Source organism: Ovis aries, chromosome 1 (genome assembly GCF_016772045.2).
Source record: "Ovis aries strain OAR_USU_Benz2616 breed Rambouillet chromosome 1, ARS-UI_Ramb_v3.0, whole genome shotgun sequence".
NCBI lineage: Eukaryota > Metazoa > Chordata > Mammalia > Artiodactyla > Bovidae > Ovis > Ovis aries.
The window spans coordinates 227724039-227747996 of NC_056054.1; the positions used below are offsets into that span (position 1 = coordinate 227724039).

A 23958-nucleotide genomic window follows, 5' to 3' on the forward strand; every position below is an offset into this window, starting at 1 on the left:
CATATGGGCTATGAGGATTATGTATTTTAACTTTTTAAAAGCACTACACTTTACTATTCTATATCTATTGGTTATGAAAATATAAAAATATTAAATTCATCTGTTCTCACCAATGAAAAGACCTTGATTATACTGATACTTTCTAGTTACCTTTCCCTTGTATAATCTTGACTTTATAAACAAATGACCATACTTGGATTTTAGATCTTACTTTATTTAAGTCCATGCTAATGTATTTACATCTTACTGATTATGATACAGACTCTTTGTTGGGTTTTAGTACTTAAACAGTGCACTATGAATAAGAAGGTAATTTTAAATTTTAATTCCTCAGGCTCTCTATCTAGAAACTGAATAGCTTAGACCAGACTTCTGATTCAATATCAGGATTTTTTCTGAAAATGAAGTGGTTGCCAGCTTATTTCCAGTAGTATATTCTTGAGTTAATGCAGTGTTAACACAATAACAAGAAAGCCTTTGACAACTTGATGGACAAACAGTACTGCATGCTAATTTCCATTTATACTAAAGAAATTAACCCCTATACACTTAAATCATTCTTTTTCTGAAGCAACTATAGTGGGTATATATACCCACTCAAGTTATTCAGACATTTGCTGGCCCTTTCACAAGTGTTTTAAACAGTCAGGCACCTTGAGTTTAAGAATGTATAATATTCAAATTCTCATTCCTGCAATTCAGAATCACTAGTTTAACATGATTTAGTTTACAACTGTACTGTTCATCAAAGTAATATACTTTTAACTCTGCATAAGAGGAAATTATCTGATCATCCAGGCATCTTATTTTCTCCAAAGTTGCCACTTACAAAATTGTCAGATTCTTACAATCTTCTAGAAACAGGCACAGAGAATATTTTATTAAACTTGTAACATCTCTTAATTAACAGCATAAAATAGAAACTATATGATACAATTTAAGAATAGGTATTTTATATAATTTATAACCCTTTACAAATACAAAGTAAATACAATATGTTGAATCTACCATAAGATTTGAAAAATCTTCAGATTAAGCAAGTTTAGCAAAGTCCTTTAGATGCAATTTCTTTTGGGTTTACTGCAACGCTTTTTGTTATATTATATGTCTTGTAAATTCCAATAAGTCTATCTGAAATCTCAAACATATTATTTCGAAGAGAAATTATTATGAACTGGGCATTTTTTGTTTGTTCCTAAAGAGAAAAAAACAATAAATTAGAAAAATTATACATAGATATGTAAATGTATGAATAATAATAGAGATCTAACTTTACTTCCCTAAAATATTTCTTGGGCAATAAATTGAATGACATTGGTAATTAATATGAACAAGAATGACAACATGATAGTATCTGGGTTAGAGAAGAACTCGGGTATTTGGAAGGACAGTTGCCTAGAAGTCTTCTAGTAGAAAAAATTCTACCTGTGTTTCTGCTACTAATTTACATTTAACTTTTCCAAAATGGAACTATTTTGCTCAAATAAAGTGGTCTCCGTTAATACCATGGGAATAGAGAATGGCAGAAGCTGGAAAGAAGCCAAAGAATTCCATGTGTAATGTTTAGGGAACACATAATTTTCACAATGAAAGCTCTAAATGATTACTTACATATATGTAAAATGCAACAATAGATACATTTTTGAAGTCAAGGGCTGCATCAATCTCATCCATGAAGTACAGTGGAGTGGGTTTATAGTGATGAAGAGCAAACACTAAAGCCAATGAACTAAGTGTTTTCTCTCCTCCTGAAAGGTTGAAGATCTTCTTCCAACTTTTTTTAGGTGGTCGAACACTGAGATAATTAAGAAAATCTCATTACTTAAATTACTTGCAAAGCTAAATTAAGACTCCATGATTTGTTTCCTATAACTGGCTTCTACCACCCTCCTTGGAAATACCGAACTTGCTTTTTCATTAATATAAATTCTTGGTGGGTTATTTTATAAAAATATTATTGGAGGATGAACACATAAGAACACCTAACAAAAATTTAAGATTTAAACAGTAGATCAGTAAGTAATTCTTGCTATTCTTCCTGTTTCCCATGAATACTGGAGTGGGTACCCTATCCCTTGTCCAGGGGAACTTGCTGACCAAAGAACTGAACCAGGGTCTCCTGCATTGCAGGTGGATTCTTTACCAGCTGAGCTACACAGGAAGCCTACAGGCAAACTAGTATTTGTCAAATAAAATACATTGTAGGCTTAACTGTCACATCCCACCCCTAAAGAATGTTAAGTTTGGAGAATATGTACAGAGATGGTAACAGAAAAATCCAAAACTTGGTATATGGCATCATTACAAACCTGAATGTGATTCCTTCAGAGAAAGGATCCATGCTGTCTACAAGGTCCAGCTCAGCATCACCTCCCAAAGTAAGCATTTGGTAATTTTCCTTTAATTTATTTGTTATTATATAAAAACCTGCCATGAATTCATTAAGTCTTTGTTTTCGAAGATCTTCATATGCCTGTCTAAAATTATCTCTTTCATTAGTAATTTTGTCCAATTCTGCCACCCGCTGTAAATATAATTCTTCCTATGAAAAGAATATGAGAAAAACATGTTATACATTTGACATGAGAATTAAAACTGCTAATTATATAAAATAAAGGCTTAATTTAACAATTTAGGGTTAGGACTAAAGAGACTTTCTGACCATTACATGAGTTGTTTACTTGTACCTTCTTTTTATAATCTGCAATGGCGCCAAGATTTGGTTTCATTTCATGACACTGGGCTTCCAAAACTGCGATTTGATTTGTTATAGAATCTGGGTTCTTGATTGCTTCAAGCTCTTCTGGGCTTAGAACTGGAATCTTTTCAACGTGGTTATCTTCTATTGGATGCAGTGATATTTTTGAAATCTATAAAGTTAGATGAATATTAGAAAACACAGTGTTACTTACAATTCATTGTTTCAAAAAAACCTCCCAGGGACTTCACTGGTGGTCCAGTGGTTAAGAGGCTGCCTTGCACTGGTTGGGAAATTAGGATTCCACATGCCACAGAGCAACTAAGCTCAGGTACTATAGCTAGAGAGTTCATGCACTGTGATAAAAGATCCCGCATGTAGCAACTAAGACCTGACAGCCAAATATATTAAAAAGCAAAAAGCTCACAAATTTAAGACAAATCACCTATCAGAATGACATATAATAAGTGGTGACTCATTTGTGTATCAACTATTTTTCACAGGACTTAAAAAAAACATAGCTGTAGTGCCCAAGTGTTCATGTTCAATCTCTAAATCAGCCCTGGGATGAAAATGTTGATTAATTCTAACCATTACCCTTATTTTTCTGTATATAATAACTCCTATATACTGTTCATTTTGTCCCCTATAAACCTGAGAAGTGATTATATAGCCTGAAATTAAGAATTACAACATACTTCAAAAACACAAACCCCAACTTTTTTCATAAAGGCTATTTTAAATTTACACTTAACTAACAATTCTCACCTCTCTTTGCCAATATTTTATTTTAGAATTATGTTCACCAATGTGACCATCTATTTGTTCAAGTTTCAACTTGATACTAAGTGCATCTTTTTGGAGAGCATGTTCATTTTCCTGAATTACTTTTAGTTCTTGAAGTAGGTTTCGATGTTCTTTCTGGATTTCTGGTAAGGATGCCTAAGAAACAAAAAGAGCTGCTATAGGTATGATCTCACAATAGGGATTTTCACATTACAAAGATGAAGTTAGCACTCTCACCTCATGCCTCTTTCAGTTTAAAGAAAATGTTTTTATTTACAGAAAAGTTAAAAGTTATTTTTTATTACACAGATGAAAGTTAATATAGTTGTAAGTGTGATCTACTGAATGCTCACTACACAAGGCAGTGGCGTCATCCGTAACTCTCTGCTGCTTCAAGCAGCGCCCCTCCCCTCTCCCCATCTTACCTCTGCATCGTCTGTATTCTTCACAACCTCTGCTGCTTTGTCTTCAAGACTTTTTAGCTCTGTTGTTAAGTCATCTACTTCTTTCTCAGTATCTTTTATTTCTTTCTCTGTACGTAAGACACTGTCTTGTGCTTTTTTAAGATTTCTAAATAAGCAAAATCTTATATTAAGAACTTTTCATGACATTAATGTGACAGTTTTCTATCATAGATTTAAAAACTTTTTTTTACTAAAAAATCAATTGGTTTTTATGTTTATACACACACTTGTGGGATGTTGTATATTTTATTAAAGTCTCAGTATAAATTAATGAAACTTCCATATATAAAATTTTAGTTTCATTCAATCTTAAGACTATGAAGCAAAATTGTCCATTGTAGTATTATAGTCTTGTCATTTTCTTGTCGGATTGGAGGGTCTTAAATCTTTAATTCTTTAAACTATACCTTCAAGTAAATTACTTCCTAGTTCAAGTCAGGGAAAATAAGTGTTTTAGGTAGAGGGGAGGAAATGGAACAAAGGACAGTGGGGATGACAATGACACACACAGTTATTTTTCCCTGTGACTGATAACTGTGTTTAGGTAAAACACTGCTTATTAATTAGCACCTTTGAACAAAGGACACTGCAATAACTGAATAACCAGATAATCACTATGCAACCAATTTATAATTTTAAGACAAACAGCTGTTTACATTTCAACATTTTATATACACTTTGCTTTATTTTAGAATACTTTAATACTCTAAAATTTAAAACAAGACCTGTATTATGAATGTATTAAAAACCTTTTGGGACAATGGAATAATTAAAATTTTCAGTTATTAAAACAATTATGCTAATAGATCTCATCCTTCTTAATTCTCCTAAGACCTAAATCTATTTAAATGAATTGCCATCTATTCCTCTAAACCAGAGAAATGAAACTCTAACTTCTATGTCCTCACAACTGGGGAGTTACATAACCACGTTTTTTTAAGCTTACCTGTTTTATCAGTTTTTAAAAACTAATCATATGATAATTTATTACTGGCATCCACCTATTAAAATCCTACGAGGTAACAATGTCAGATCTTAATAAGTAACAGGAAACATTTATTAGACATTAAATTTAAATATTAATCCCCTTTTCAGTGTGATGTAGGGAAGAGGAAGGCAGGGTAGTATGCAAACTCTACCTGTCAGCAGTCTTGATTGCCACTTGTGCTTTAGTAATAGCAGAAGCACATTCATCTAATTGCTTATTTATTTTATCAAGTTTGTCTTGTTGGGCCTTGAGTTTATGGTTATTGATTTCTACGATGATACTGTGTAACCTTTTAACCTCAGCTTCCACTTTACCAGCTCTCTCAGCCACACTGTTATACTCTGGGGGATAAAAAAAAAAGTAAGGTTAATTTGTGTTTCTACACTAATAAGCATCATTTGTTAGATGCATTCAATAAATCTCTTCAGTCAATACAACTTAACCTGATACATGCAAAAGAAACTTTTAAACATTTGAGGAAAAGGGCCTCAAAAACAAAGCAAAACCCCAAACAAAAAACCATAATGCCCTTTATCAAAACAAACAGTGTTACAACAACATATAGTTGAATTCTCTGGCTCAGCTGTGAACATAACCCATTATTTCTTGATGGCTTCATACTGTGCAGCTCTTTTCAGAAGTTTATAGGGTACTTTATTTGTTTCATAGTGATCTTTTACCCTTAGACTCTGTACTCAACTATAGACTGGGGGTGAAGAAGTTGTGGTTATTTAATTCTGCTAACCTCGAATTCTCTTCCCTATAACAAAGTGGGGGAGATAGAATAAAGTGGCACTTTTCTCTGTGGCACAGAAGGCTCTTAAGTTACACTTTCTAGATTCCCTTGTATCTAGTGTTCAGACATAAATTTAAGTCCATTCAATCAAGAAAAAGCATACAATTTGGATGGCAAAAGTGATGAACTGAGCATGTTTCTGCTGGAAGTCATGGAAAAGTTTTCTTGGTGGTAGTAGAGGCTCTGATGTCCTGTCAAAAGTTTTGTGAAAACTTACAGGCAATGGCATTAACTTTGACGGGGTGGATTATGATAGGTACAATGTGCTTCTGTTGCTGGCAGTTATAGTGTCATTTTCCTAACTTGATACATGGCTTTTCAATTGCAGAAGAGGCAGTAGAGTTTCTTTCATGGTTCTTCAGAGTAGCTCTGGAAATTATTCTTAGCGTTTAGCCTAGAATTTAAGGTATCACAATGATCCTATAAACAATCTTTTTCTCTCTTAAATACACAGTCTCACACCAAAAATCATATTTATACTAGCCAGAGTGGATTCTGTTCTCCATATCTGAACCCTAATTATTATATGATGTAGGAAAGATGAAAGGTGGCAAAATGGTAAGGGGCTCAAGCTGTCGATATGTATGTCTAGAAAGGAAGCAGAAACAGTGCCAACTTATGGAAAGAAACTCAATAAAGCTTCTGTGGGAGGTATGTAGCATTTAGCACAGAAGAAAGTAGGTAGGATTTGCTGAGAGAAAAAGAAAAGACTTAACTATTGTTTCCTCTTGACTGTCTATTCTTCTCTGTAAGAGGGAATTTCAGTATTCTCCAAATTTTACAACTATCTTTTTGTTCCACATTTATCAGAGAATTCTTTAGTCTGATTTTAAAAGCCCATCTAGTGGGCTTAATTACAATGTCTATTTTTCGTATTTCTGAGATCACCACTTGATTAAGAAAAAAAAAAGGCATACCAAAACCCTGCCCCTTTTAGTCTTCTAACTCTCCCCTCTCCCTTAAGGATACCAAGATACTATATTTATTGAAGGAATTGTTTCGCTCACAGTGGCGAGTCTGTGTGCTTAGCTCCCTTGTGAGGTAGAGTACCAGGTGCTGTGGGGTCATGGCATCATGACTTATACTGGGATGGGCCAAGTATACAACTGGAAAGGGTTCCACTCTTCAGAAGATCATTTTCCTTATATTCAAGTACCTAACATGCATTAAATTCCCCCATTTATAGTATCATCTCTGTTAGAAATAGGGGAAAACAGACATCATGTAATTTATAATTTCAACGTCACCATTTCATATCACCTTGCTCCTTTTATTCTCCACACATTTGCCAGATTTTAAAAATCTAAATTAATGTAAAATGAAATATTTAATCTTAAAGATATGCTTGCATAAATGGGCTTCCATATCAGACATTGAGAGTCTACTAATAAGAACCAGTACTTCCATGAGAGAATATATATATATGGGCTCCTAATAAAGTCAAGGAGTCTTTTTCAAATAAAATACAAATTTTTGTAGTCTCTCAATGAGAGTGTTGTTATAAATGACAAAGATTTATTTTTTATTTGACCACTAGGTTCCATCAAAGGCAGTAACAAATACTGTAGGTACCCCGGGGAAGGAGAAGTAGGGTGAAGTCTGTCTGCAAGAACAAAATACAAATCCAAAATAAATGCAAGGGAAAAAAAGCTCCTGTCAGGTTATGTCACCTTCCTGTATATCACTCTCCAGTGGCTTTTAATTTCCCCTGGAGACATGGCCTATGAGGCTCTACGTTATCTGGATTCTTCTATCAGTTAAATCTAAGGATTCTGGTTTCCTTGCTAGAAACTTCTGACATACTACTTCCTGCCCTAGGGCCTCTACTTTCTCCTCTACATTCTTCCTGGAATGCTCTTCTCCCCCATTTGCACTCATACTTCCTTTGGGTCTCTGCTCAAATCTCTAGCACTAGCCTGTCTAACCATTATGTCTATCTGAATCCCTATCCCGTTGTTTCCCTGGTTTTACTTTTATCACCTAGCACCACCTGTTACAGTATTTTTTCTTTTGGAAGAAAACTCCCTTATTTTTTAAACATTTAGATAATTGCTCCAATTCCAATCCATCTAATACTTATGGATGAACAATCAGTATTTGTCTTCCTTTGCTCATGAACCAGACTGTAAAAAGGGTCTTTCTTGATGTGACGAAGGCTGTTTCCTGGGGTCACTGAAATACTGTGAAACTCACCGTTACCACCTCCTGCCATAAGATGCATACCTATGTATATTTAACTGAAGCCAACATGGAAGTGGGCTTCCCTGGTGGCTCAGATGGTAAAGAATCTGCCTATAATGTAGGAGACCTCAGTTTGATTTCTGGGTCAGGAAGATCCCCTGGAGAAGGAACTGGCAACCCACTCCAGTATTCCTGCCTGGAGAATCCCACAGACAGAGGAGCCTGGCAGACCATGGGGTCACAAAGAGTTGGACACAACTGAGCATCTACATGACCTGAACATGGAAATAGAAGCAGGCTACTCAAGTACATGACCAGAAGATTTTAATGTCAAAGCCAATTCTGACTATGAGTCTGTGAACTAATTCCCTTTCTTGTTTAAAAACTTTGGTAGAACAGTTACATGTTTATATATACACAAGAAGAAAAACCTTCTGGAAAGAAAATAAAAACTGTAAAACAGCATGGTCACTTGAACATAATATATATAATCTACTATTTTTTATTCTACAAACTGATCTTAAATAATACAAATATTACAAACCTGTTTTCGACAATATAGGGGAAAAAGTCTATCCTTAAACATACCTGTCTTGAAAATATTAACATTTTCTTCAAGCAGTTTCTGCTGTTTTTTGTCAGGGACTGTAGCAAGTACATTAGCTTCAAGTTCCTTAACTTGGACATTCAAATATTCTTCTTGCTCTGATAAACGCTATAGAATGTTTTAAAATTCAAGGTCAATCTTTTAACATACAAACAATAATATTTGCTTTAAACATTTTAAATTAAAAAGGAACTTAAAATCTTTAAGAAAAACACAAAAACTAACAGGAAAGGGCAGAAAACATGAACAATAAATACAAAAATTGAAAATGGCCAACAAAACACATGAAATGTATAAACTCATTATAAAGACAAGTTAAATGCTATTTTTCAGTACATCCGTGTAGCAAACTTACAAAATATTGAAGAGTACTTAGTGTTCACTTAGAAAAATTATTTGCATATGCTACCAGTAGTAAATGAACTAGAACTTTTGGAGAACAATTTGGTGTTATGCACCAAATGCTTAAACAGTGTACACAAAACTGGGTGATGATTACAATTTTAGGACTAAGGAAATAATTGGATAAACATATTAAGGTATGCCTAACAAGAATATTTAAAACATAGTGGTGTACACAGCCAACACAGAGAAACCTTTATCAAACTGTGGTACAAACTATGTCAATATAATTGCACACAAATTAAATTTACATTTGCTTGAAAAGGAAATTAATTACTGAGTGAAGAAAAGTTACTATTCGACTATAAAATTACATATACAAATTTAGTATGTATATCAACATCTACCACATACATAAACACATACGCGCAAACTAGGTACTGCCACTAAAAGTTAAAGGACATACACAAAAACTGAAGGTGATCATTTTTTGCGCATTTTCTAAAAACTTTCTTGGTTTTGTTTTTTTAAAAAGACTGTGGGCATGCATTGCTTTTTTATAATTAAGAAAACTTTCTATTTTGTAAAGAGAATAAAATAAATAAAGGGTCATTGTTAAGGGAAGGCACATTTCTCTCCAGTCCAAATGGAAACCAGAAATAGCTGTGGCTGGAGCAACATTGTGACAGGACATTTATCTATTAGTACTCAAGGAACAAAAATCAACAGACCCTAACCCAACCTCTCCCTCCCCCTTATATTTTAAAAATCATAAGCAAACAGTAAAATGCCTCTGGTAAATTGCTGTTGAATTCCAATAGTTTCAGCTTTGGTAAAAAGGTACCTGGATGCTGGCAGAAAACTTTTCTAGTGTATTCCTCATTTCTCGTTCACTATGCTTTAACCTAAGTATTGCTTCTTCCAGTTGTACTTTCTGTTCCTGAATTTGCACTGCTTTTTGAGAGTCTCTCTGCAACTGTGATTCCATTTTATTTACCTACAAAGAAAATTACCAGTGAATTAAGTTTACTCCAACAAGAGTTATTTCAGATTAATAGCAATTTACAAAAATGATGAAAACCCAAATTTCTGATCTTACAGACTAGAAACAGGGAGGGAGGTTCAAGAGGGAGGGGACATATGTATGCCTATTGCTGATTCATGTTGATGTATGGCAGAAACCAACACAACATTGTAAAGCAATTATCTTCCAATTAAAAAAAAAAAGACTAGAAACACACCAAACAACCCAGTTCTAATTCTAAAACCTAATGCTTAGGAGATGGTCAACTAATTTCTGCATCATAGATTCAGGTGAAAGACAATTTTAAGTGTTGTACAATCAATTATAGTTACAGTGAAGGTATACTATGCAAATACTTAAGAGGAAGAATATAAACTACTTTAGAATTTTCAGGAAGAAAGTAGTATAGTGTTCTGATTGTGATAATGGAACATAGGTTTTTCTGGGCATTCTGACATTCTGTTTCTGGAAACAAAATATTTTGAGATAAAAATCTGGAAACATATCAGAAGTCTTTGCTATATTTACAATTTAAATGATTATTTTGAAATACAAAAGATAATTATGTAATATAGCAGTAACTGTAAATGTCAAATAATAATAGTGAAATAAATCATATGATCCAAATGTGATAACAGAAAAAAACATATATGTTGAGTAAATATTTTCAATTAACATACTTTTAGAACTTTAACAGGCTTCATATGAAATCCCACAGCTTATACACTAGCCATTTATAGAAAGTTCAAACTGTTAAATTGAAAATATGACTGCAGTACATTTAAAATAGTACAATGTTCTACAGTATGTTATATATCAATAAAGCTGCTTTAACAAAAATGTCTCAACTATAATTTTATACATGCTGACCTCTTCTTCTGAGATTTCAACAACAACTGATGAACCCATCCTTCCTTTCATTACTTTGCTTCCACCACCAGTCATTGTACCTAAAGAACAGAAGAGTCAGACTTACATGTATGTATCCCCCAACAGGATTAAACAGACTCAACGGCAAAGGAAAAGAACTATTACCTGACTGTTCTATGATTTGCCCTTGTAATGTTACCACTCTCCATCTTCTATCTTTTTGATACGCTACTCGTGTGGCTTGATCTAAGCTGTCAGCTACTAAGGTATCCCGTAAGGCAAAGTAAAAAGCTTGGCGAATTGCCCCATCTTTTACTTTTACTAAATCAAATAACCGAGGAGTATTCTCAGGAGTTTGAATTTTGGTCATTTTCTTTGCCCACACTGCCATCTAAAAAAAAAAAAAAGAAACTGACGTTTCTTTAGGTATCATTTATAGAATACACATGTTAAACATAAGGATATATATACAAAGTTCTTAGTATCTACACAATATTATGTTATTTAAGAAAAAGATATTGTAAAATTCTATTCACAGATGATCTGATCTTAATATATTAAAATTATATATATATTAAAATTCTGAGGAATCCTCACATGAAAGAACTATTAAAACTAACATGAATTCAGCAAAGCTGCAGAACATAAGATTAATATATAGAAACTGTATTTCTATACACTAGCAATAATCAATCTGAAAATGAGATTAAGAAAATCCCATTTATAATATATTAAAAAAGATATTAAAGAACAAAATCAAAGGATTTCTAATTTTAAAGCTTACTACTAATCTACAATGATCAAGACAGTGCGATATCAATGGAAAGTCAGACATATATATAAGAGGCCAGAAATAAACTCGTACATTTATGATTGGTTGATTTTTGACAAGCATGCCAAGAAAATTCAATGGGGAAAGAATACAAAAGGTGTCGTAACAACCCAATACCCAAGAGTAGCTGGACCCCCCACTTTATAAAATTAACAAGGATTAAAAAACTAAATGTAAAACCTAAAGCTGTAAAGCTCATAAAACAGAGAAAGTAAATCACCCTGCCATTAGGATTACATGGTAGCTTCTTAGATATGACACCCAGAACACAAGCAACCAAAAGTAAATAAACTAGACTGCTATCTAAAATTTGTGCTTCAGAGGATGCATCACAAGAACATGAAAAGATGGCTCATAAAATGGGAGAAAACATGCATATTATGTGTAAGAGACTTATATCCAAAATGGATAAAGAACTCTTACAACACCAAGACAAACCAATTAACGAGAAGCAAAGAATCTGAACAGAAGATAAAGAAATGGCCAATAAATAAGCACATGAAAAGCTGGTGTACAAAAACCTGTGTACATGAACGTTCATGGCAGTATTAACCATAAAAAGCCTAAACACGGAAACAACACAAATGTCCACCAAATTGATGAATGGATAAACAAAATATGCTACAGAACATAATGGAGAAGGGAAGAGCATTTAGCAATAAAAAGGACTGAAGTGCTTATGATGCAACATGAACCTTTTTTAAAAAAGAGCAGACAGGGAACTGGATCTTAGTTCCTGTAAAAGGGATCAAATCTCTGCCACCTGCAGTGGAAGCACAGAGTCTTAACTGCTGAACCACCAGCAAAGTTTCATCATGGATGAACTCTGAACACTAAGTTAAAGAAGCCATAAACAAAAGGCTACATATTATGTTATTTCATTTATATACAATGTCCAGAATACATAAATCCAGAGACAAAAAGTCAAAGGTTGTGGGGGTGGGGTGGGTCGGAGAACAAGGGTAGTGATTGCTCATGTGTATGGGGTTCCTTTCTTGGGGGTAATGAATATTCTGGAATTAGATAGTGGTCATGGTTGAACAATGAATTCTGTGAATGTACAACTATATATTTTACAATAATTAATTTTATGATTGTGAATTATATCTAAGTATTTTTCTATTTTTTAAAAAAGTAGTTATTGAAGATGGAAGTTAGCAATTCAAACTACCAGTCACTCCAACATAGGAATGCATATTACTTTAGCGAAAGCAGTATAAGTTTTTTTTTTTTTCCCCACAACAATGTAACCCCTAGAGCCTAATACAATCCTCAGAATCTATTAGGTGGTTCACTGAAGTAACTATGAAGAAAAAGCTAGGATTCAAAAATCAATCAACACCTGGCACTTAAAAACTAAAATACAGGTAGATTATAAATACCCACCTTATCCAAACCTATGAAGGTTGCAACTCCAATATTTTGTCTTTTAAGGAAGTTTACACATTCTTGGGCTGTATCAATAGAATCAACAACAATGTAGTCTAATGCATGACAACAAGATGAAATAGCAACATCGTATTTTTCATCAATTGTTCCTAAGTCCCCCTAATAAATGAGAGGAAAGAAAAATAATCAATGCATCAGCAGGGAATTAGGCACAGGATCATTTCATTACTATTTCATACAGATTTTCCAAGTTTCATTTAATTGAAGAACTATACCTACATAATTTACAAAAGTACAAAATGGTACACAATGAGAAATTTAAGTGTCCCTCACATTCGATCTTTCTCTTCTGCAGAGGCAATCACTACTAGAGCTTTTATCCACCTTAAAAAAAAAAAAAAACTTATGGATATACAGAGTCTGAAATTTTAATGAGCACAAAATGAACAGAACTGTTTTCACTGCATGTAAGTGAAAATGTATAATGTGAAGATTTGAAACCTAAAATTATTATAAGCAAAATAACTTATAGAATAATAAAACTCTGAATTATTGAAAACCATCTAAGTAAATGTTTGTCTATTAACAACTTACCTATCAAGTAACATTAACTAGTTTCATTTTTCCTTGAGCAAAGGAATATGATCAAACTGTGTATCTTCAAAAAACTAAGGCAGAAGTCCTTGACATGCAGACATGGAAGCAACTATGCTGGGTAATTTTCATTTGCCCTTCTGAATCACCCTCTTCTGCTTCCTTCTCTGGGAAGGCTGATTCAGGAGTGCATTAATTGGTTCTTCTGGCTCTCCAGCTTAAGACAAAGTGAGGCACCGGCCAGAAATGGTAGAATAGATGAATGGGGTATCTATTTTCCTCACTTCCTTCCAGCTACTGCTAGCCATGGCCAAATTCCCTTCCTTCTTCAGGTTCAGGAGCTCAGGCTTCAGGCACCCACTATCCCTAGCCTTGGGTTTTGACATCATCCTTTGTGATTTTCCTAAACTCTAGATACAACCCTCAGTATGATGGTATAAACCTCAAAATATAATTTATCAAATTCTTATTTTTTTTTAAAGAAAAAAGTAGTTAAGTTTATCAGTACAATTAGATTATTTTCTTAAAGTGACTACAATTATCCCAAACTTTTTTAATGGACTTCCCTTATGGCTCAGGAATAAAGAACCCGCCTGCAGTGCAGGAGACCTGGATTTGATCCCTGGGTTGGGAAGATCCCCTGGAGAAGTGAAAGGCTACCACTCTAGTATTCTGGCCTGGAGAATTCCATGGACTGTATAGTCCATGGGGTTGCAGAGAGTTGGACACAACTGAGTGACTTGTACTTGCACTTTCTCAACTTTTAATGTTAAAGGATCCATACCACAAAGAATTTTACCATGTCTGAGTGTAAGAGCAAAATGCTTAAAAAACACTTAATATACATTTAAGTTAAGAAAACTATAATGTCTGAGAAAAATACAGTTATTTATAAATAAATTTACTTTACCAGTCGTCCATAGATTCCTGGAATTCTGCCAGATTTTTTTTCTTGAATTATTGCATCAAGGACTTTTCCCCTACTTCGATTCATTGCTAAGGAACTCTTTGCTTCTTCAACTTTTTGGAAAAGATCACGAACCAAACTTTTGAAATTTATTTCTTCTTGTGTAAGTTTTTGAAGTTCTTTTTCTTTCTAAAGGTGAAAGTAGAGAAAATGAATCCCAGAAGCAGACACCCTTATTACAACATAAGGCCAATAATAAAATACCTGAACCAGAACTCTGCCGTCACACTGTAACTGCTTGCTGCTTTGATTTTGAAAAATATGGATGGGTTTTCTATTCTAAAAGGGGCATAAGTTATTTGGGTCAATAATAAGGTGAACGACCTCAATATAGTCCTAGGAGCAGTGGTGCACTGATTGATAGAAGGAGTAGAGCTAGGGTTTTGGAAATCCCAGTTTTGTACCATACAATTATGCATAGTAGTAGTAGTTTACTTGCTAAGTCGTGTCCGACTCTTGCGACCTCATGGACTGTAGCCTGCCAGGCTCTTCTGTCCATGGGATCCTCCAGGCAAGAATACTGGAGTGGATTGCCACTTCCTTCTCCAGGTAATTATCCATAAATGTTTCCTAATTCTTATATTCTTACACTAATCAAAAATAGCTCTCAATATAGGACTCTAGATATGGGTGACTGGGTATGGCTATGATTAGAAAGTGGTTTGCTTTCTAAATTAATAGATAATAAACTGTATAATAGACTTTATATTACATTAAATTATATAGTGTTATATAGCATAATTCATTATTCTAATTAAACCAAGGAAAACAAAAGCACAGCTCTGAAACGAAGGGAAACATGATGAGTGAACAGTACTATTTCTATACAAAAATGTCAGGCTGCCAACAAGAGAAACCTCACACATGTACACAAAAATCCTAACTCTCAGTTTCTCAGTCTACCTATTTAGAGCAGCCATTTTTCCAAGTGACATTCTCTTTCATTTCTTGGTTTTAAATTATTACCGCTATTACCAGTCATACTGGTTTCAAGTAGAAGCTCAAGTTATAAACACAATTTACCCCAAAATAAACTCAATCACCAAGAAGACAGAAGTCATAACTGAATATAACCTAAGTTTACATTTAAATTCTACATGGCCATGAAGTTTTCTCATGACCAATCAGTGTGCATTTACTAAAATGAAAAAGACTATTTTCAGTGTCATTTTGCTTCTAAGAGCATCTTCTATTGCAATTTGCCTAATGATGCTTTGGGAATTAAAGTTATGGAATTCCTTACTCAAGGAGAGAAGACTGATGAACTAAGATGTCTTGATTAGTTAAACAACTTGCAGTCCCAACAAAGAAAGTACGTCCTTAAGTTCAAAAATAGAAAAATACACTAAGACAGCTGACTTGCAAATTTGTTTATACACACGCATTTGACTTTCCTGTATCACCCATAAGTTGTCTACATTTACATTTAGGGAAACAAAAACTTTCTTTTGTTTAAATTATTTCTTCGGGAAATAATGATGGCGATAGCAATATTATTTGCTATTTGACACTTGAGGGGAGAACAGTTTCTTGACAGTCTCAATTTAATTTGTATCAGATAGAGTACTGAAATAGTAACCTCATTCTTTTGGGAAAGATTACACTAAACAACAGCAACAAAATCTATGTATCCAGTCACACCAGATATTGAGATTAAAAAAAATATGTATGTAAATATGTATGAAAATAAAACTAGGGTTGATAAACAATGTTCATATGAAACACAGAAGCAAAAATTTACCTCCTTTAGCTCATGTTCAGTTTGAGGGAGTTTTGCCTCTATATCTCCAATTGCAGCTTTCCTTTCTTTGAGAGTCTCAGAAGCTGCCATTAGAGCTTCTTTGGCTTTACTTAATTGAGACACTGCAGTATTATGTCGACTGAGATAGATATCAAGTTCTGATTGAGCTACATCCATCTTTGAACGTGCTTCATTTACTGATTTGCTGAAGTCCATAAGTTCTTTCTCTCGACTCTGTTAAAATATGACAGGCCCCCACTTAATCTGAAATACGTGTTTTCAAACCTAAACCGAAGTGGAAACCATACATTTTAAATTTAACTTCATAGATTATGTAAGCACAATATATAGAAATAACTCTCATAAGTGAATGGACTAACAGTTTTTCCCCAGTTGTGAATGTTTATGGTATATAAAGTCTTTCCCCAACTGATTTAATAACAGCTTAATGAGGTTAACAGCTGCTACTGCTAAGTCGCTTCAGTTGTGTCCCATTCCGTGTGACCCCATAGACGGCAGCCCGCCAGGCTCCTCCGTCCCTGGGATTCTCCAGGCAAAAATACTGGAGTGGGCTGCCATTTCCTTCTATCTCAATTTAGAGACTAAAATGACAAAAAATCATGACCATCAACACACACACCCACACTACTGTAGAATATATGTTCAAAGTACTATCCTGAATGTTTTGTAAGTATCAATTCCTTAACCCAACATTCCTACAATCATCATTATGCCCATTTTGAGGAAACTGAGGTCAGATTTAAATAACTTGTTCAAAGTCATGCACTCACTCATAAGTAGCAGAGCCTGTTTTTAGCTCCAAAGATACCTAGATATGAGTCCTGGCTTTGTCACTAACCTAGGATGCCAAGGCACATGGGATTACTTGATATACATGAGATGAGCAAATGTGAAAAACTGATCTTAAAGTATTCTATTAGGAAAGTGACTGTATGATACTTAGCCACTTTATCACATAGGCATCCTACTTATAAACTCTTATAGATGATATCAGAACATGTCCATATTTTAAAACAGAATCAATTTATAGTTAGTCTGTCGAGAAACCCCGAAACACTTCACTGAGGTATAATTTACAAAGATCTTATATGTAACTGACTTAAGCAACCAAGAATGAACACAAGAGCCATAGCTTTAAAACTATTACACAAGAGCTACAAAAGTAAAGAAGGGAGATGTCGACCTATGGTTAGTGTGGTCCCAAGCAATTAAATTACCAAGAAAATAATTTAAGAGAAGAGAAAACGTGATGACTAAACCAACATTAATAGAGAAAAGCACATAAAGCAAAGTATGTGATATGCATTTTCTTCTACCACTTTAAGTTCTCATTCTCGGTTAACGTCTTTTTAAAATGAGAAAGCAGAAAACAAAAAAAGGAGAGTCTAGGTTGACCGTTTTTTGGGGATGTTAGATAAAAGCCCAAACTTTTCATTCTAATAGTTCATTTTTTTACTATTACTATAAAAATAATCTTTAAGATAGGAGGGGAAAAAAGCCATCAAAATAAACACCAACTGATAAAAGAAATCTTACTTCTTTTTCTTTTTGAAGGCCTTGTGTTTCCTGCTTAAGGCTATCCATAACTTCCTTTAATTTTTCTTCTTCTTTTTCTTTTTCTTTCTCAAGGGCATTGTTTTTAGTTGTTGTCTCCCTTATGATATTCTCACTCTTGGCAGGTATACCTTTAAATTCTTCAACCTAAGATTATAAAACAAATTAAAAAGTTACTAGGAGCATGTATCTTTAGGCTATCCAATACCATTAATATTTGACTTATTTAAAAGCATTTCTCAAGATCTTCTAGATCTTTGCAGTTTTCATTGTAATTAGGTTTGAACCTGCTAGCTTTAGCAAGTATACTTCCTTAACCATATGCTATAATTTCTATATTCTCAGTCTAATTCATAGAATCAGGTAAAGATAATTCTATGAGTTCTTGATTCCTTACAAAAGACAATTCTCCTTGGCTGGGCTTTATATCTTTCTTCCTTCTGCTCTAACTTTATGCTGTAATTAACTTTCTTCACCTACGAACATGGTCTGAGTACATGTAATTCCTTAAGTACCCTTCATGGTACATGGTACATTACAACTTTACACCCCCTAGTCTCTCTCAAATCCTAAGATCTTTCCCAACTTTACCCTTTCAGAGTCACTATGTGGGACTCGTATTTTATTCCATTAATACCTTCCAGTAATAATCACTCTTTCACAGCTGGTGTCCAACGGTTAATAACTACTTAAGTTACATTTGGCTTACTCTGTCCAATTTAGGGGTTACAATGACATCCATGGTATTTTGCTTAATCTGGTTATCTATAACGGGAGAAATTAAACACTTCCCAAAACATTATCCCTCAAACACTGATTCATATAAGATGTGCTACTACTGTAACACAAAGTATTTTGTGAATAAATGCATTTGCTTATAAGGTAAAGCAGAGCCTATAAGTACCATGTAAATATATGGTACAAAACTTTTTTGAGGGGAGGGGCTTTCAGTGTTGCCTCTATAATACCTGATTAAACTGTGAATATATTTGAAATGCTCCAAATTAATTATTAGTCTGGGTCCCAGCAAATTAGGCACTCTGGTCTAAAGTTCATCATCTTTTAAATCTTCAAACTAGCTAATCAACCCCTTGCTATAAATTATGGCTTCCTCTTCCCTCCTTTCTAAAGAGAAACTCCTGCTGATATTCTTAACTTGATTTCTATAGACAAAGGTACTACTTTTAAAAGTCTATGCTATGTAGCCCCAAACCTCTTTTTAAACCATATATTATAGAAAGATTATTTTGTCAACAAAATAGAATTACTGATTTGGTAAACAATTCTCCAACAATGTACATCAGATACATAAGCTCTAAAACTCAAAGTCAATGAATGCAGGATTTCCATAGTGAGTGAGGGGGAGAATTAGGTTCAGAGATAAATCCTGAAGCCCTTAACATTCAGAATTCCAATTCATTTTCTAAGGGGCAAGAACATTCATGAAAAATAAGAACTACATCCGACAGACATGAAATATTAAGCATTTCCCCCACATAACCTACCTTTTCTTTATCTTTTTGAAGTTGTTTCTCTAGTTTTTTGGCTTTACTTGTAGCATGTTTCAATTTTTCCCTAACTTGAACATCTTCCAAATCTAGTTTTGTAAATTTTTCTTTGTTCTCCTCAATAAATTTTGTAATTTTACTCAGCTTCCTAGCAAAGTAAGAAAATTATCAGTCACTATTTTGGATATTCAGATATTTTAAAGTGACTTTATATACCTTGCTTGAACCACTATGTAAGTGTACCAAGTTCTTATAAGGTAGGATCCTAATACTACCTGCTTCAAGCTAACCCTCCTCTCCATCCATATTTGAAGAAGTTGTTAAAATGTGTGGTTATGGGTTATTTTGTCCTTCAAAGCTAGATTGGAAATAGTGACTATGATGTCTAGGTATATAAAAATTTGACCATTAAAAAAAAACAGGCAAAACTCATTTTAAAGAATAAAAAAACGAAAACTGAATAGGTAAGGGATACTGGTATCACTGAAGATTGCCATGAAAAAAGTAATGATACAACTTTAAGACAACTAACCTGTCAGGTTAAATACCTATTTTTGCAATGATGTTTTGTATTATTGGGTTCTGCCACTAGGGGGTAGCATTCTCCACTATTAAAGACCAGAGTTGGGCACTCAAACCTGTGATAAACTGGAAACGCAGTTCAGTTTTTTGGTTGCAAAAAGAAACCATTTAAAATATTTTATATGCTGGCAAATATATTGCCTTCATATGCTGTATTAAGTTTATATATAGACACACACACATACATGTAATAAAATAATCTACTTTTAGTACTTTCCAAAAGATTATTACTTCTCTATATCTTTTACAGCTTTATTCTTAGCTTTCATTTCATTTGACAGTATATTGCTCTTCTCATTAATTTCTTTGGTATCTTCATTAATTTTTTCCTTTTGAGTTTCCATTTCAGCAATTCGTTTCTGCAGATCATAACTAGAGAGAGAAAAAAAGCTATCAGAGATCCTAAAGTACCATTTTAAAAAGTCTGAAACTATTTTAAGTAAATTCAGCTGTTTCTATATCTAGGTCTTTGGAGGGGGAAGGAAGAAACCAACCCAGGGTCAAAGCTAGCATTAGGACCAAAATAGGATCCATATAAACACAATTAGATCTGCTATTAAATGAATTAAAAAGAATTTATAAGTAAAACTATTAAGTATTAAGCATAGTGATATTTGTGAACCCAACTTCAAGTAGGATAGTTAAAAATTAACTTCACTACTATATCAAAAACTCTAATTTAATAAATTCATCACAACCACTTGCAGAATTTTTTTTTTTACTTCAGTCTTCACATTTCTCTAATACAGGAAGAGAGAACAGATTAGATTAATACAAAAGTTGATAAATTAAGGTACTTACATGTAATATTGACAAACGTGATTCTTTTTTCTAAATATTTCATTTTCCAAGGTAAGAAATTCAATGGCTATGTTTTTCTCTCCTTCTAAGGCATCTTTTTCCTTTTCTACCATTTTAACTCTGTTTAACTACAAAAGTTAAAAGGATAGAAATTGTTCATGTTAAGTGTATTGAACAGTCTGAATTTAAAATATGCCAACATTAGATAAAAACAAACTACATTCATAAAACAATGTTTCTCTGAAATATTAATAAGGAAAACATAAAACTTTGCTTAAACAATTATGATCTATCATAACTTGAATTATCTGGCTTAGTAAAATCTGTTAATCAATGAAACATTCTGGTTTACAAAAGTCTATGGAAGATTCACCTTCTCTCCTCTGTGTTCATTTAATATTTCAACTCTCCGACACAAGACTTTAATAGGTTCATTCAGTCGTCCAGAACCAATTATATCTTCTAAATATTCAAGCATACCCTCATCGTGTTCAGTCTGGCCTTTTGGTTTCATCATAGCAATTTGTTCAACTTCACCCTTTAAAAAAAGTAATTTTTCACACTCACTGTATATGTTTGGCTACATCAGCCTCAAGTAAGAACTAGAAACAAGTCAATTAGCAAATCCAACATTAAACTAAATGATATGAATCAGTAGCATAAAGAGATTTTAGTAAGATGCAAATAGGACTTCCCTGATGGATCAGTGGTAAAGAAGCCTCCTGCCAGAGACTTGAGTTTGATCCCTGGTCTGGGAAGATCCCACATTCCTCAGAGCAACTAAGTCCGTGTGCTGCCAACTACTGAGCCTGTGCTCCAGAGACCAGCTTTGCAACAAGAGAAGCTACTGCAATGGGAAGCCTGCACAACACTAGAGTAGCTCCCATTCACTGCAACTAGAGAAAGCCTGTGCAAAGCAACAAAGACCCAGCACAGCCAAAAATAAATACATAAATAAAAGTATATAACAATGCAAGTAATGATGTTCTTACTTTCTAAACAAACAAACAAGCCATTAAACGAAAAAGGAAATACTATTTTCTCTCATGGTAGTAACAGGAAAACTGACTGCAAACTAAAGGTCTTGGTATATACAACACTGGAAAACTTTTGCTTGCAATTATTATTATAACAACTTTTAAACTATAGTTAAAATCTAAGATTAACATTATATATTTGCATTTATGCAGTTCAGTTACAAAGAGAAACGAAAAAAGTACAGTCAGTAACTTTCAAGGCTGACTGAAAGGCAGCCATTTAACTTGATGGGGGAGAAAATTTTGTCTGAATATGCTCAGGCAAAATGCTACTTTACTCCACACTAGTAGTCTGCCTGTACTCTTTATTACAACAGAAGAAAAGGGACAGACAAGTAGAAAACTAAAAACATACCCCTTTATTTCTGCAAAACAGCACAAAATGTTATCCTGAAAAAAAAATTTTTTAAAAGGGGCATATATTCTGTCTCAATTTAAGTATCTACAGTATTTATAAATGAAACTTAAAAATCTGGGTTAAAACTTGCTAATGACAAAGCATCATATTTCCAAAATCTTCAATATAATTATATACAGTAGAAAAAAACTAAAGATCAAACAAGAAAGGATAAAACAACTCCTTGAAAAATCTACTTATTAGGGACTTCCCTGGCGGTCCAGTGGTTAGGGTTCTGAGCTTCCACTGCAGGGGGCACTGGTCTGATCTCCAGTTGGGGATCTAAGACCCCATAACGGGGGGGTTGGAGGGGGTAGAATCTACTCATTAAAAATCAAAATTAAAAAAAAATTTATAGATGACCAGTTTTCTGTATTTTGAAACAGCACATGATTATAAAACACAAGGTGAAATGTTATCCTAAGAGCCTGTCATTTAGATTTCTCTGTAACCTTGGGTATGTATGAATTAGATTTAGCTAAATATTAGTGTTTAAACTAAAACATGTAGACATTTATATAAAATATTTTTATATAAATATTTCAATTTATATAACTGAAATATCTGCTTTCAATTATCAGTTCTTTCCAAATATTTTAGGCAAGCTTTAGGTTTTATACAGAACTTAAGCCTGGAAGAGTATCTAAAGCTTTGGATCACAATAGGTGAGACTCTAGCCATTGTACAAGCCAAGACTTATTCAGTTGTTATCTAAACAAAGTTTATCAACAGCAACATTGCTGACATTTTGGGCTGAATACTTTGTTGTGGGGAACTATGCTGAGTATCATAAGATGTTTAATAACATCTCTGACCCTACCCACTAGATGCCAGCAGCATGAGGCTTCCCCCAGCTGTTAACAGCCTAAACTGTCTCCAGACAATGCTACATGTACTGGGTGAGAGAGAAAGCAACAAGTACTCCCAGCTGAGAATCACTAACCTGGAAGTAGTCAGTTTAACTCTTTTATGTCTGTGTTTATAATCCAAATATCTGACACCAAATAGTCTAACATTCTGATCTGATTTGAATAGCTGAACACTTACAATAAGATAAATGAAAAGCCATGCCAAGAGAACTTACGTATCTGAGTCAAATCACATAAGGTATTATTTAGGCATACATTTTTCAGATAACCAGAAGTTATGACTTGGTGTAACAATCATAAAAAATATTTCTAAAGGTATTATACTTTTCAGGCCAAACTATTTACTAAAGTGATGGAATACTACTATTAGGAGACTGCCTAGCTTCAAACAAAGCATAGTGGTTGCTTGTTTTTGGTCACTTGTTCCTCCCTTTCCAGTTAAAATTAAAGATATATAGCTCTGATTTCTTTTCATTCTAACAAGGCTGCCCAGCAGTAAAAACACTTTCAAGTGAAAGAAAAGGACATTTATGAATCAACATTTCCATCTCAAGTCCCATATAACATTGTTTTCATTTGTTATATGGGATCCATTAAAAAATGGTTATTATCAATTAACACTACTGAATCAACAGGTCATTAGAACATTTAGGCCTCTGCCTGTCATATGACTATTAGGACTGTTGTGGTATTTCAATGACAACCTGAGACCTTTCTTGTGGTTCTGTTCCTTGATGTTCTCTGACTGCCTTACCACCTGCTATTTGTTTTCTTCCTTACCTTTCCAATTTGTGTCATTTCATGTATAATCTAAGGGCTGACAGTCTATGCTTAGAAGACCACTCATTTCAGAAAACATACCTATCCCATGTGAAATTACAAAGTAGTTTTAGTTTAAAGCAATAACCTC

General features: G+C 33.7%; 1 protein-coding gene across 2 annotated transcripts in view; it reads right to left on the reverse strand.

Annotated features, from left to right (window-relative positions):
- Nucleotides 1-193: 193 nt before the first annotated feature.
- Nucleotides 194-23958, reverse strand: part of SMC4 (structural maintenance of chromosomes 4) — a 31971-nt gene continuing 8206 nt past the window's right edge. For both annotated transcript variants that reach the window (XM_027958873.2, XM_042234980.1), the window contains exons 6-24: nt 21119-21283; nt 20746-20873; nt 20176-20316; nt 19360-19510; nt 17837-18001; nt 16280-16513; nt 14482-14667; nt 12975-13136; nt 10922-11147; nt 10757-10836; nt 9707-9859; nt 8502-8628; nt 5088-5277; nt 3910-4054; nt 3467-3640; nt 2688-2870; nt 2310-2542; nt 1612-1795; nt 194-1195 (exon numbers count right to left, since the gene is read on the reverse strand). In XM_027958873.2, coding sequence (XP_027814674.1) covers nt 1043-1195; nt 1612-1795; nt 2310-2542; nt 2688-2870; nt 3467-3640; nt 3910-4054; nt 5088-5277; nt 8502-8628; nt 9707-9859; nt 10757-10836; nt 10922-11147; nt 12975-13136; nt 14482-14667; nt 16280-16513; nt 17837-18001; nt 19360-19510; nt 20176-20316; nt 20746-20873; nt 21119-21283 — 3180 coding nt within the window. In that variant the 3' untranslated portion in view covers nt 194-1042. The remainder of the gene's footprint in view (nt 1196-1611; nt 1796-2309; nt 2543-2687; nt 2871-3466; nt 3641-3909; nt 4055-5087; nt 5278-8501; nt 8629-9706; nt 9860-10756; nt 10837-10921; nt 11148-12974; nt 13137-14481; nt 14668-16279; nt 16514-17836; nt 18002-19359; nt 19511-20175; nt 20317-20745; nt 20874-21118; nt 21284-23958) is intronic.